Source organism: Bison bison, unplaced genomic scaffold (assembly GCF_000754665.1).
Source record: "Bison bison bison isolate TAMUID 2011002044 unplaced genomic scaffold, Bison_UMD1.0 scf7180017864293, whole genome shotgun sequence".
In the NCBI taxonomy this organism is placed as follows: Eukaryota; Metazoa; Chordata; class Mammalia; order Artiodactyla; family Bovidae; genus Bison; species Bison bison.
Window position 1 is genome coordinate 2,682,606 of NW_011494865.1, and position 14,062 is coordinate 2,696,667.

The following is a 14,062-nucleotide window of genomic DNA, read 5'->3' on the forward strand; positions in this document are numbered from 1 at the left end:
TTTTTTTTTGCTGTTGTTTGTTTTTTTGCTTGTTTGCTTTTGCTGGGCATCATCAGGATCTTAGTTCCATGACCAGGGATCAAACCCCTGCCCCTTGCAGTGGAAGCACAGAGTCTTAACCATTGGATCTCCAGGGAAGTCTCTAGAAGCTAAGCTGGTCTTGCTGAAGAAGGGTGTGAGGGAAGGCCGTCTGGCCACTAAGCCCTTGGAGCAGCTTCTAGAAACTTTGGGGACCTGTCAGGAGCAGACAAGACCCCCTGATGTGGTGTGAGGCTGAAGAAGTATGCATGGGGGACCCAGCCACTTTTCATCTGTAGCAGGAGTGAGTTTGGATAAGTTGAATGCTCTCAGCTCCTTCCTAAGAAGCCTGAGTCTCTTGCTCGAGATTGTCTGAAAATTTGTAACTGAAGAATAGCTTTCTATTAGCAATTAAGCCTAGAGAAGCTGTAGACAGTTGTGGATTTCTTCTTAGAGGTCCGCCTTAAAAAAAAATCTGTCGATGAAAAGGCGGTGGGCAGACAGGTTGGCAAGCGATCCAGCGTGTAGAATTGAGATGGTGCACGCGTGCGTGCGTGTGTGTGTGTGTGTGTGTGTGTGTGTACACACACGCTTGCTCAGCAACCTCCTGGCTGTTCCTCTTGCCTATTGCCCAGTCTTTCCTCTGCAGCCAGAGTGACTTATTCAGATGAGGTCTCTTCCAGTCTCTCTCTTGCTTAAATCCGCTTGGAGGTTTCCTTCCACTGAGCAAAGGCCAGAGCCTTGCTGTCCTCCTTCGGGCTCCAGCTCTCACCATGGTCCCTCCAAACCCCTCTCCCTATCGCCTTCCCAGACACCTTAGTGAGCCTGGTTTTCCTCTGTGGACTTTTCACACCATAATTGTGTTATCAGTTGTTTAAAGACTGTCTCCCTGGGTAGACTGTGTGCTCCTTCATCTCCTCTGCCAACTCCCTGGTACCCAGAGTGCCAGGGCCATAAGAAGAACCTAATGTGGATTTGTGGGCTAAACGTCTGAGTAACGAGGGTGTATACGTCTTTGCTGGAGCAGCTGGCACTTTACTTGTGGGTGGGGACTGCTGGGCCCCAAACGTCCATCTGTTCTGTCCAATGCCCTTGAACTCTGTCCCTGAACAGTGAGAGTAAATGCCGCTTAGTAAGCCCTTTGTACAGATGTTGTCCATGCAATTTAATCACTTGGGAAAAAAAACTAGATGTCCATTCTCAGTAAATTAGATAATTCTCTCCCAGCCCGACCCTCTCATCTCTGCTCTCATCCACCATCCCGTCCCCCATCTGTTTGCTCATCTGTGTGTCTATTCATCCACGGGAAACATGCTCCGAGCAATCAGTATGTACCTGATATCATCTGGGGCCCTGAGAATATGGTCCTTGAGACCCTCAGAGTCTTTGGGGAAAAACAGACACATCCACAAAAAGTTACAGAAGTGTGGCAGGCTGCGTTTGTGCAGGCTTCCAGGACTACTCAGAGGACAGAAGTAAAGAGTCTTTAAAGTTCTGGTTTGCCAGTTCTTTATTCCCAGCAGAGAGTCTTTGGCCTCCGCTGACACCTCTAATTGTATATTTGTACAAACAGAAGAACAAATTAACAGATAAGCGCAGAACCCTGAAAGTGGTCCAGACCAGGCAGCTGCCTCCCTCCTGGGGACGTGAGGAGAGCGTAGGGCTGTCGCCTGGCCTGGCTGACCAAGCTGGAGACAGCCGTGCATCTGATGTGTTGTTCCTTCTTGAAAAGTGAGATGAGAAAGCAGGGTATTGGTTGAATGGGAAATAGTTGTCATTTCTGGCAGTGCAAAGTGAGAGCTAATCGTTTTGGGGAAGGCTATTTGAAAAGAAGGGGTGTGTGAGAAAGCGCCTGGAAGACGTAAATTACGGGTGTCGTTTCACGACTGGGACCACGATTCACCGTCCTGTATTGTCCGCCTTTTTGCCTTGTCTTCTGAGCGGTGAATCCGAGAGCCCTGTAATTAGAAGACAAAGACTGTGATTCTCCTCCTTTGGTTCCTCTTATCTCCAAACTAGCTCATCCTTCTCATGCATGACGACTGCGGATTTGCTCCAGAGCAGTTGGAGGCTTGATTGACACTTTCATGGAAATGGAGCTTCCTTCATCATTCCCTTGCTTCCTCAGTCCCAGATGCTCAATCAGGGTCCACAGTGTGCCAGGGCCAGTGTGAACGAGAAGACGTGGAGGCTGCTGTCCCCAAGCTTGCAGGGAGCAACCAGTTGCAGCCTGAGCCCCGGGGACGGTACAGGGCAGCAGTGGAGGGTGTGGTTAGTTCTGGTGGTCAGGAAGGTGTCTCACAAGAAGTCCTCTTTTAGCTGAATCTTGAAAGATGGGGGAACAGCCAGCTGCACACAGGTTGGGGAAAGAAAGGAGGGGGACATGACTTGCAGTAATACTTGCTTCACATGTTTATTGGAGGATTAAGTGTGCAAATACATTGGTGCATAGGCATTCAGCTTTGGCCACCGGATGCTAACAGCTGATTCATGGGAAAAGACCCTGATACTGGGAAAGATTGAAGGCAGGAGGAGAAGGGGGTGACAGAGGATGAAATCGTTACATAGCATCACTGACTCAGTGGACATGAGTTTGAGCAAACTCTGAGAGATGATGAAGGACAGGGAAGCCTGTCATGCTGCAGTCCATGGGGTCACAAAGAGTTGGACACGACTGAGTGACTGAACATCAACAAAAGGCGTTCACCACACTTTGGCTTCCCCTCCAGCCAGCATCTCTGTTGCTTTCTAGCAGGGACTTCAGAGAACCACGTGACCTCTCAGGTAATCAGTGAAGGCTGCCTTGTGTACCCAGAGATGAAAAGGGTTCTGATTATCTGTGGGTCTTGCCTGTCCCTACACGCTAATATGTGCAGCACCTGGGGTGTTCACTCCAGAAAGGCCCCGAAATCCTGCTGCCCTGTGTCTCCAGCCACGGGCTCTGCCTTTCCCTGCAAACTAGCATACTGCCCCCTGATCCCCCTACCCAGACCATAGCCCAGATGGTGAGCTGCCTTCTCTGGGGGGCCAGGGAGAGGGAAGTGAGGATGACCATGCTATCTCACGCTCTGTGTTGGTGGGAACTGAAGAGAAGGCTCCATCACGAACACGTGTCCTCCAAGAGTCCTGGGGCTTCAGGAAGGCATGAGGATGTTTGTGGCCAGTATCAATAGAAAGCTGATTTTTCATACAAAATCTCTGCCCCACACTTCTTTCATGGCCAGAATTGGAAGTCAAATCAGCTTTTGGGAGGATTGCTGTAACCCTCAGATGCTCCCTTCTCCAGTCTCTGTAGACAGTGTGAAAAGACAGCTGGGTAAGTTGGTGAATAAGATTTGCCACCAGTTGTCATCCTGCGCTTGCTGTCGACCCAGGCCTTGTTTTCAAGATGGATCCACCAAGGTCAGAAAGTTCATGGATTCTTTTTCCAGCCAGCCACCCTGAAACTGAGGCTGATTCGTGTCTCCTGACTTGCTGATGCCAATAATGCCACCAGTTAGAAGAAAAGCTCCTGAGTGGGAAGGATTTAACAGCTCTCAGGTTCTTACACCCACTGTCCAAGAGGGTCCCGACAAACAAGCATGTGTTGTTTTGTTCAGTTGCTAAGTCGCGTCCGACTCTTTGAGACCCCATGGACTACAGCGTGCCAAGCATACCCAAAGGGAAAGTTGTCCATCAGGAAAATACCTTCTTTTTTAAAAAATGTATTTATTTTAATTGGAGGATAATTGCCTTACAATGTTGTGGTGGTTTTTGCCATACATCTACCCTCTTTTTAAAATTGATCGTTTTGAAGAAGCTCTTTGTTCACATTACTGTAGAATGAGTGGCATCTGTCCTTAAAGTCCTCAACTTGTCTTTTGTTTTGGTCCTTCTGGTCACCCTTCCCCTCAGCCTGGTGGGACAGGCAGTCAAAACTTTCCTTTTTGTAAGTGAGGTTCCCTTTGTCCAAGCTTTGTTCGTGTCCGATCTGAGACAAGGCTGCACTCAAAAGTGTGGTGATGCCACCGCTGCCTTCACTGTCTGGGAGTCCTGCCTCTGGTCTGTTTGCCTGATTCATGTCGTGCCAAGGAAGCTTCTCCTAGCCTTGTTGTTGTTCAGTCGCTCAGTCATGTCCGACTCTTTGTGACCCCATGGACTGCAGCATACCAGGCTTCCCTGTTCCCAGTCTCCCAGAGTTTGCTCAAACTCATATCCACTGAGTCGGTGATACCATCCAACCATCTCATCCTCTGTCGTCCCCTTCTCCTCCTGCCTTCAATCTTTCCCAGCATCAGGGTCTTTTCCAATGAGTCGGCTCTTTGCATCAGGTGGCCGAAGTATTGGAACTTTAGCTTCAGCATCAGTCCTTCCAATGAAAATTCAGGACTGACGTCCTTTAGGGTTGACTGGTTTGGTCTTCTTGCAGTCCAAGGGAGTCTCAAGAGTCTTCTCCAGCACCACAGTTTGAAAGCATCAGTTCTTTGGTGCTCAGCCTTCTTTACAGTTCAACTCTCACATCCATACATGACTATTGGAAAAACCAAAAGTCAAAAGGCTTTGATTCAACAGACCTTTGTCAGCAAAGTGATGGCTTAGGTGTGGAGGTAAACTCAGAGAAGCGAGTTCCAGAGAAGGTACTGGGTTCCATGTGGAAGCAGCAGGGGGAGAGTGGTGTTTGGAGGACAGGCTTCAGAGCTGCCCTCAGCCCTCTTGCCCCAATGCAAGGAAGACTTGAAGACATAGGCCCTCTCATCCGGTGGGGGAGGATTGGAAAGAATGTTTTATTTACTTTATACAGTAATGTGATACAGATACATCTGTTAGTGGTTACAGGATTAATGCATCTTCCTCGTAGAAAGTATAGAGAAGTCCAGACACATGCTACAGATTCATCTGACTGCCCTCTCTCTGATACCCCACCGTCTTTCAGATCTCTTCCATCCTCACCTTACTGATCCACAGTCATTGCTAGTTTTATCTAGGACACATACTGGGTATTTGCAGTTAATGTTAATAGCAGCTTTAAAAAAATTTTTTTTTTTTTTAATTGTGCTGTACAGCTTTTGGGATCCTAGTTCCCTGCTGCTGCTAAGTCACTTCAGTTGTGTCTGACTCTGTGTGACCCCATAGACGGCAGCCCACCAGGCTCCCCCGTCCCTGGGATTTTCCAGGCAAGAACACTGGAGTGGGTTGCCATTTCCTTCTCCAGTGCATGAAAGTGAAAAGTGAAAGGGAAGTCACTCAGTCGTGTCCGACCCCTAGCATGGACTGCAGCCCACCAGGCTCCTCCGTCCACGGGATTTTCCACCCCACTCGAGTGGGGTGCCATTGCCTTCTCCCCTAATTCCCTGACCAGGAATTAAATCCAAGTCCTGGTATCTCAGTTTGTAAAGCATCCGCCTACAGTGCCGGAGACCCCTGTTCGATTCTTGGGTTGGGAAGATCCCCTGGAGAAGGGATAGGCTGCCCACTCCAGTGTTCTTGCCTAAGCTCACTTAGCAGGGAAAGTGCAAAGTCCCAACCGCCTGGACCACCAGGGAATTCCATAGCAGCATTTTGTTAAACGGAGAACAGGAGCTTTTTTCCTGTGCCATTAAAAGTTTATCAAGAGCACTCTTTGGTGGGATAATACATTTTAGTTTACATTTTTAATGGATGTTAGATTCTTTCAAAGCTCAAATAGTAGGTATAAAGGTGTGGTGACTGAATAGCCTCACTCCCACCCCGCTGTCCAGGCCCTGGCCCAGGGCTGGTGCCCCTTTGGTTGGTGCCTTGAACTTCACTTCTGTACCTTCCTAATGCAAAAATAAAGAGCAACAACTTGATATTCTTCCTTCCCCGTTTTTGCACCCAAGGTAATGTATTACACCCACCGTCTGTAGTCTGCTCTCACTTTCCTGTTGCTGCTGCTAAGTCTCTTCAGTCGTGTCCGACTCTGTGCGACCCCATAGATGGCAGCCCACCAGGCTCCCCCATCCCTGGGATTCTCCAGGCAAGAACACTGGAGTGGGTTGCCATTTCCTTCTCCGCACTTTCCTGTTACGGTTTCTCTTTTAGATGTTTTCATAACTGCACATGGATGGTATCTCATTCTTCAAAAGCACCTTTAAATTCTTTTAAAGAAGTTCACTCGATCATTTTTTTTAATCTTACAGAAAGATAGTGAATGAAAAATAAGCGTCATTTTTCTCCCCAGTCCCACTCCTAATCTGTTATCAGTGTTGCTGTTTTCTTACATACTTTCCCAGAATTATTTTTGTGCTTGTACCCTCATGAGTGTGTGTGTGTGTGTATTTATGTGTATAAGTCATTTTCTTAAACCAGGCATCTCCTATGGACATGTCATAATTTCTTGAATCATTCCTCTATAGTTGTACCGTTAGATTCTTTTTTGTTTTACTTGTCTAAGCCTGGGAAGAGGAATCATCTTCAATGTAAATTTTTGTTGACGTCTTTGTTTCCTCTGGATAAATCCTGGGAGTGTGATTTCTGGGTCAAAGGACGGAGATGTTTTAGGGATCTTGGTTCACACGACCTCATGGCTTCCCCCAAGGGATTGTATCTCTTCTCACCGTAGATACCCTGAGGACAATGACAGTCCCTCTAACAACAGGGCCACCCCAACTCCCAGCCCAGGGAGTCCCTGGTCTTTTGTTCATTGCAGCACTGTTTACAATAGCCAAGACATGGAAGCGACCTAGATGTCCATCAGCAGACGAATGGATAAAGAAACTGTCATACATATATGCAGTGGGATATCTCTCAGCCATAAAAAGGAACGAACGTGACTCAGTTGAACTGAGGTGGATGAACCTTGAGCTTGTTATACAGAGTGAAATAAGTCAGAAAGCGAAAAACAAGTACCATATATTGACACTTGTATGTGGAATCTAGAACAATGGTACTGGTTAACCTGTGTGCAGGTCAATAACAGAGATGTAGGCATAGAAAATGGACTTGTAGACACAGCAGGGGAAGGAGAGGATGGGACGAATTGAGAGAGTAACACTGACATATATATACTACAATGTGTAAAATAGCTGGGGGAAGCTGCTGGATAACACAGGGAGCTCAGCTCGGTGCTGTGACGACCTAGAGGGGTGGGATTGGCGGAGCAGGGGAAGGGAGGCCCAAGAGGGAGAGGATATACGTATATATCTCCATGGACAGAGGAGCCTGGCAGGCTACAGTCCATAGGGTCAAAAAGAGACACTACTGAGCGACTATCACACGGCTGATTGGTGGTGGTGGTTGGTGGAAACCAGCACAACATTGTAAAGCAATGATCCTCCAATTAAAAAAGAAAAGAAAGAAAGAAACTGACGTTTTCTCAAGTGGTTACGCAGGTTTCTCTTTGCTGGATTTCAGAGACTCTCTCAACATCAGCTCCTTGGCAAAGCCTGCTGCCCAGAGCCCAGTTGAATTGCTTATTAGCTCCAGGAACCTGGAAAGGGCTCAGCTTGGCCATCCTCCTTCTGGGCTGCCGAATAGAGGGTGAGACACCCCTAGGGTTGTCGGCAGATTAGTGTCTGGTGTCAAGGATAGCACACTGCTGTTCCTTCTCAGTAGTTGTCATGTTATTCAGTGGGTGAGTGAGTGAAAGTCGCTCAGTCGTGTCCGACTCTTTGCGTCCCCATGGACTATATATAGTCCATGGCATTCTCCAGGCCAGAATACTGGAGTGGGTAGCTGTTCCCTTCTCCAGGGGATCGTCCCAACCCAGGGAACAAACCCAGGTCTCCCGCATTGCAGGCGGATTCTTTACCAGCTGAGCCACAGGGGAAGCCTCATGTTGTCATATTACTATTTTAGCATACAGGTCAATCAGGGAGACCCTCCCACCTGCCTGGCACTGTTGCACACACACAAGACGTGTCAGCTCCTCTTGTGCTCAGAATAACCCTGTGCCTGTGACTGTTACACCCATTTCACCGACAAGGACAGTACAACACAGAGAAGTCAGGTGGCCTGCTCGTGGCCACGCTGTTAGGGGCTCAGGACTCGGTCAGGAGCCACGTGGTCCCCAGAGCGCAGGCTGCTCAGCCATCCCTCCTCCTGCCTCCCGGAGGAGCCTGCTGCCTCTTTAGGGACCGCCTCCTAGTGTCTTCTCATCCTCTGTTCAGGCAGAGCTTTGTCAAGTCTCTCCTCCTCCCGTCACCTTTGAGCTGGCTTTTCCTCTTGTTTGCTAAGGGTTGGTAGTAGAAAAGCCTTGAAAATGCAACAGACCTGAATTTGTCTCCCTTTCCTACGTGTGCGGCCTCGTCTGGGGGACATTACCCATCCCCAGAATCATCATCACGATTTTAAAAAATCACTTAAAAGGTTACTCATTTGGCTCCGCCGATTCTTAGTTGCGGCATGTGGGATCTAGTTCCCCAACTAGGGATGGAACTCGGGCACCCTGCATCGGGAGCACAGAATCTTAGTCACTGGGCCACCAGGGAGGTCCCTGTTCACCACAGTTAATGATGATCGAAGGTAACCTAAATGCCCTGACTGCCCACAGTGTGAAAGGAAGGGCCCGTTTCCCTCATCGCCTCTCCCCCTTCTCTGTTCCATTGGATTCCTCTCAGTTTTGATCCACAGTCTTACATTCTGTCCAGTTCACATTCCTTTTCTTTTAAAAAAAAAAAAAAAAAAAAAAAAAAAGTATTTTCACTTTTTGGCCGTGCTGGGCGTTCATCGCTGCACGTGGGCTCTCCCTGGTCGTGGCGAGTGGGGGCGGCTCCCTAGCTGCAGTGCTGCTTCTTGCAGTGACTTCTCCTGTTGCAGAGCACGAGCTGTCGGGCGCAAGGGCTTCAGTACTGGGGTGCGTGGGCTTAGTTGCCCCAGGACACGTGTCCCCTGAATTGGCAGGCGGATCCTTAACCACAGGACCACTGGGGAAGTCACCTCCAGTTCACATACGATCCTGTCACAAAAGGAAGCTCACTCCCAGGGTCTGATAACATCATGACTGACTGACCGTCTACCAGTGCCGGCTGTCAGCTGTCTGCGAGAATTACCATCCCACCAGGCGATTTAGCATCTTGCACCCAGTCCTGTTCTCATGGGGCCCTTCTGAGTCAGAGGAGGAGGTCATACTCAGCTGCCTTAACTTGCCCACACATGACAGGGGAAAGGATGGAGCCATCTTGGGGGACAGAAATTGGCCTCTGTTTGCACACCAGGTGTGTCTGTGTATGTGACCATCGTCCTGGTCACGGTGACTATTTTTTGCCATTGCGTGTTTGATGTCTCACCTCTCAGCTCCTAATTAGGCCTCTCTAGCTCCAAAATTACATGCTTTTTCACACCCACAATGATCTCAATGGGATTAACAGCCTTTTTTTTTCCTGTGAAGGTAATTGAGATCTTTCATGGTGGCATATTTTTATTACTGTAACTCCGTCTCTAACCATCCTTCCACTAAATCTCTTACTGTTTTCCAGTAACTGCTTCTTCCCCTCATTCTGAACAGGAAATGTTCAGGGACCATTGAGAGGCAGAATTTCCCGTGATTATGCAAACCATGTTAACCGTGATGTGTTTTCTCTCTCCCCCTCTCCTCTCTCCTGATGGCAGGTGCCTGGAGATTTGAGTCAAACATCCGAAGACCAGAGTTTGTCGGATTTTGAAATGTAAGTCCACAGCGCCTGCTCATGAAGAGCCTTTTAGAAACAGGACTCTTGTTGCTTGGCTCACATCCCAGGAGACCACAGCCAAAAAAAAAAAAGACTGTTTAAATCTGCATGGCTGACTTGGTTATTGTAGAGTTGGGGAGTTGTCCGCCTGCAGTCTGCGTCCGGCCTTTCGATGTGTTTTTAGTCTCCCTCCATGGGTGTTGAAAAACAATTTAATCTTTTTGGCTGACATTTAAGAGTTGGAAGATGCCACATGAAAATTTAAATTTCTCCATTTTCTTTAAAAGAAGAAATCCCAGCAAGGCCACCATCAGCTGGAGCTGAGCGGCAACCGCCTCTGCTGTACGGGGCGTGTGCCCCTCCGCTCGCCTTGGTCCCCACTCCTCCGGCCCACTTCACTGGTTCCATTGTCTGGGTGTCTCCTGTTCCAGTTTTGAGTTTGCAGCCCCAGGGTTTTTGGAAGCACAAGAGTTCAGTATCTTGGTCTGATTTTTGATTGGATTTAATTCTGTCTGGTGCTTTTGCTGATAACCCCTAGGCTATTTGGTTGATCTTCAGACTGACTCTTTCTGATTGAGTTGCCTTGGTTTTTGGACTGAATAGTCCTGTGGGGTTGAGGAAGAGAGTGGAGTGAGTCCCGAGTCAGGGTCAAGCAGAACCTCCCTCTTCTCATTTAGATGTGCTGAGTGGAGGAAGCTTTAGGCTCCCCAGGAGATGGTGTCATCTGTCCCTCTGCTTCTGGAGAGAGGAGGGTGGGGGAGGGCAGGGCATTGGAAGAGCACTTTGTTAGAGCCAGGCCGAGCCAAGTTGAAACCTTAGTTGTGTGACCTCAAGCCGCTTAACCTCTCTGGGCCTGAGTTTGCTCATTCATAAGATGCAGATCACAGCTGGCCTTGTGAGACGGAGGTAGAGATTAGAGGCAGGGGGTATCTAGAGGCCCTGAGTGCTAGTGAGCAGGGTTGTGGAAGTTATAGTGAAGGATGAAAATCAAAGACAAGTTTGTCTCTGCTGGCTCTTTGGGGGATGAGTGGAGGGGGGTATAGCATGAAAGAGGGTCATGAAATGGCAGCCTGGTGGAGGGCAAGGGGGAACCAGCTGGGGAGAGAGGTGAAAGCCAAATAGGGGATCCCAGAGGTGGGCCACTCATGAGGTGGAAGGGACTCATTGAAGCAGGAATTCATCACTGCCTACTGTGGGAGGCACCCTGCTAGGTCCTGGTGGAGGGGTTGAATCAGCACAGACCAGCCACATTCTCCTCCTCCTACCCCCAGGGTGCTTGTCTCCACTAAAGCCAGAGGGAAGTGCCATTCCCTCCCTTGAGGTGGAGCTGCAGATCCCGTCTGTCCTTGCAGGGAAGGCCCTGGCTGACCTTGGCTCCATCTCCAGTCTCCCCCCACCCTCTCTTCATACCAGCTGCCCTGGTGGGCTTGATTCCTCCAACTTACCTGGTCTTCCATACACAGGATCATGATTGTATTCACTTAACCCACACTTGTAGATGTAGGAGAGAGATGGTCATGTAAACAGTCAATTCTAATACAGTGTGATACAGAAAGGGGAACACACCTAACCAGCCTGTGTGATCTCCTGTGAGGTTGTCCAGACCTCACCCATCCTGGGAGGTTAATGAAAATGGGAGTATTAGTTACACTTCTGCACCCTTCCCCCGGCCGAAAGAAATGAAGGGGGAACACTGGTCACTAGCACAGTTTTGGGGGTCTTTCCAGGAGAGGTGTTGTAGATACCCAAGTCAATTCAGTGGACCAGAATTGCAGGTTGTACTCAGATCCCCGGGGAGGTGATCAATAGGCCTTATTTTGCCCCATGAAGGGGATCAGCGACTTGGCTCAGAGCTTAGAAGAAATGCTATTTCAGGAAAGAATCATTTCTTTGTGAAAATGAAATGCTCTTTACCCTGGAGGTTGTGAGGCTGTTGAGTCATGGAATCTTCCATCATCAGCGCATCAAACCATGTTCCAAGCACAAGAGGCTGGTGAATTTTTATGAGCTGCTCTTTAGAGAGAAGGAGAGCTTGAGAAAAAGTGTTTATCCCTAGAACAGCTCTGAATGGAAGCAAGGACTGGGACCTCCCAGCCCTTCCAGAAATGCACAATACTGTTAGGAGAGCTGTTAGGAGTGATCTGGAAGTTTCAGTGACAGCTTATCAGCTCTGCATGTTGATCCAGCTGTGGAAGAGTGGTGATGGTGGGCGTGTGCACCCACGACTCAAGAGTGTGGTTAAAGTCATCCAGTAAGGCACAACTGTCATGCTACCGAAAGAACCCTTGAGGTTCTCTCAAGTAGCCTGTGAGGATCAACAGAGATGATCTGGGTGAAAGCATGGGTCCGTCCATGGTACATGTGCAGTAAATGATTCTGCGTTTGAATTTAAATCTGGCTTTATTCAACCCTGACTTCAGACCATACCACAAAGCTACAGTCATCAAGAGAGTGTGGTACTGGGACAAAGGCAGAAAAATTGATCAACAGAACAGCATAGAAAGCCCAGGGACAAACCCACGCACCTGTGGATACCTTATCTTTGACAGAGGAGGCAAGAATATGCAATGGAGAAAAGACAGCCTCTTCAGTAAGGAGTGCTGGGAAAACCTGGGCCAGGTGCATGTGGAAGAAGGAAATGAGAACACTCCCTAACATCATAAACAAAAATAAACTCAAAAGGGATTAAAGGCCTAAATATAAGGCCTTTGCGACCTCTTTGCAACCCCATGGACTGTAGCCCACCAGGCTTCTCCATCCATGGGATTCTCCAGGCAAGAATACTTGAGTGGGTTACCATTTCCTTCTCCAGGGGATCTTCCCGACCCAGGGATCGAACCCGAGTCTCCCGCATTGGAGGCAGACGCTTTAACCTCTGAGCCACCAGAGAAGTTCCACAAATATAAGGCCAGACATTTAAAACTCTTAGAGGTGGGCTTCCCTGATGGCTCAGAGGTAAAGAATTCGCCTGCCAATTCAGGAGATATGGATTCAATTTCCTGGTCTGGAAAGAGCCCACATCCCAAGGAACAACTAAGCCCATGCACCACAGCTACTGAGCCATCGAGCCTGTGCCCTGGAGCCCAAGAGCTGCAACTACTGAAGCCCGAGCACCCTAGAGCCCGTGCCCTGCAGCTAAAGAAGCTACTCCAGTGAGAAGCTTGCACACTGCGACTAGAGAAGAGCCCCTGCTACAGGAGAAGCCCATGCAACAGTGAAGACCCAACAGAGCCAAAAATAAGTAATAAGTAAAATAAAAAAAAAAAAAAACAATACAACTCTTAGGGGAAAATACAGGCAGAACACTCTTATAAATTGCAGCAAGATCCTCTTTGACCCACCTCTTAGAGTAATGGAAATAAAAATAAAACTTGCTCTATTCAAGCCACACAGTGTTTTTGGAAAAGCTGCAAGAGTGGTTATTGGTGCCTGACTTTCTGAAATTCCCTTCCCCAACCCCAAACAGCCATTGCTTGCATGACCATGAGTGTTGTTTTCATGGAGTCTGATCTTAAAATGAGGTGATGATGCTGGTTTAGTCGCTAAGTTGTGTCCAACTCTTGCGACCCCATGGACTGTAGCCCATAAGGCTCCTCTGTTCATGGAATTTTCTAGACAAGAATACTGGAATGGGTTACCATTTCCTCCTCCAGGAGATCTTCCTGACCCAGGGATTGAACCTGGGTCTCCTGCATTAGCAGGCAGATTCTTTATAGACTGAGCCACCAGAGAAGCACCGCCCCCCCTTAAAATGCGGGTCAAGGTTTAAAGTGGGCACTGTGAGGACACTGCACGAATCCTCCGAACACTCTAGACACCCTGTGAGCATTAGTGCTCTTGACCCCCGCTAGGCTCGTGGAGTCTTCCCGTGATCAGCCCCCTCTTCAGATGAGCAAAATGAGGTTCAGATAAATTACAGGCCACCGTCACTCAGGTAGTAGGACCTGAAGGGCAGCTGTCTCTCAGCCAGAATGTGAACGGCATCTACAAATTTTACACACACCCGCACACAAGCATTTTAAACTAAGGCCCTTAAAAATAATCTTGGGCGACCAAGTAATGAAACCGTGAACTGCTCTTTTAGTCTACTGTCGAGCGTAATACATGCTGACATACATGGTGTGCCTCTTAGAGGAGAAAATTAATAGCTTCCTCCCTTTTTTGGTAAATTGAAATGACCAGTTTCGATCTTTCTTCTGTTTAGATCAAACCGAGCTCTGATCAACGTCTGGATCCCGTCAGTGTTTCTCCGGGGCAAAGCTGCCAATGCCTTCCACGTGTATCAGGTAATTACCTGGTTTTCATTTCGACGCCACTGCCAGGGCAGAGCCCACACTTGCTTGTTACTCTCTGGAGCTTTTACATCTTGGTGGTGGAGTGTGGAGTGCCGTACAGAGAAGCCACAGCGTCCTAACACCAGCATCTACCTGCCCAACCTC

The 14,062-nt window shown here is 48.5% G+C and overlaps 1 protein-coding gene across 1 annotated transcript in view; it reads left to right on the plus strand.

Moving 5' to 3' along the window:
* The window catches only part of SNX29 (sorting nexin 29), a 576,571-nt gene that overhangs the window by 367,223 nt on the left and 195,286 nt on the right, over positions 1-14,062 (plus strand). The window contains 2 exon segments of the mRNA XM_010850681.1: positions 9,565-9,620; positions 13,828-13,909. Coding sequence (XP_010848983.1) covers positions 9,565-9,620; positions 13,828-13,909 — 138 coding nt within the window.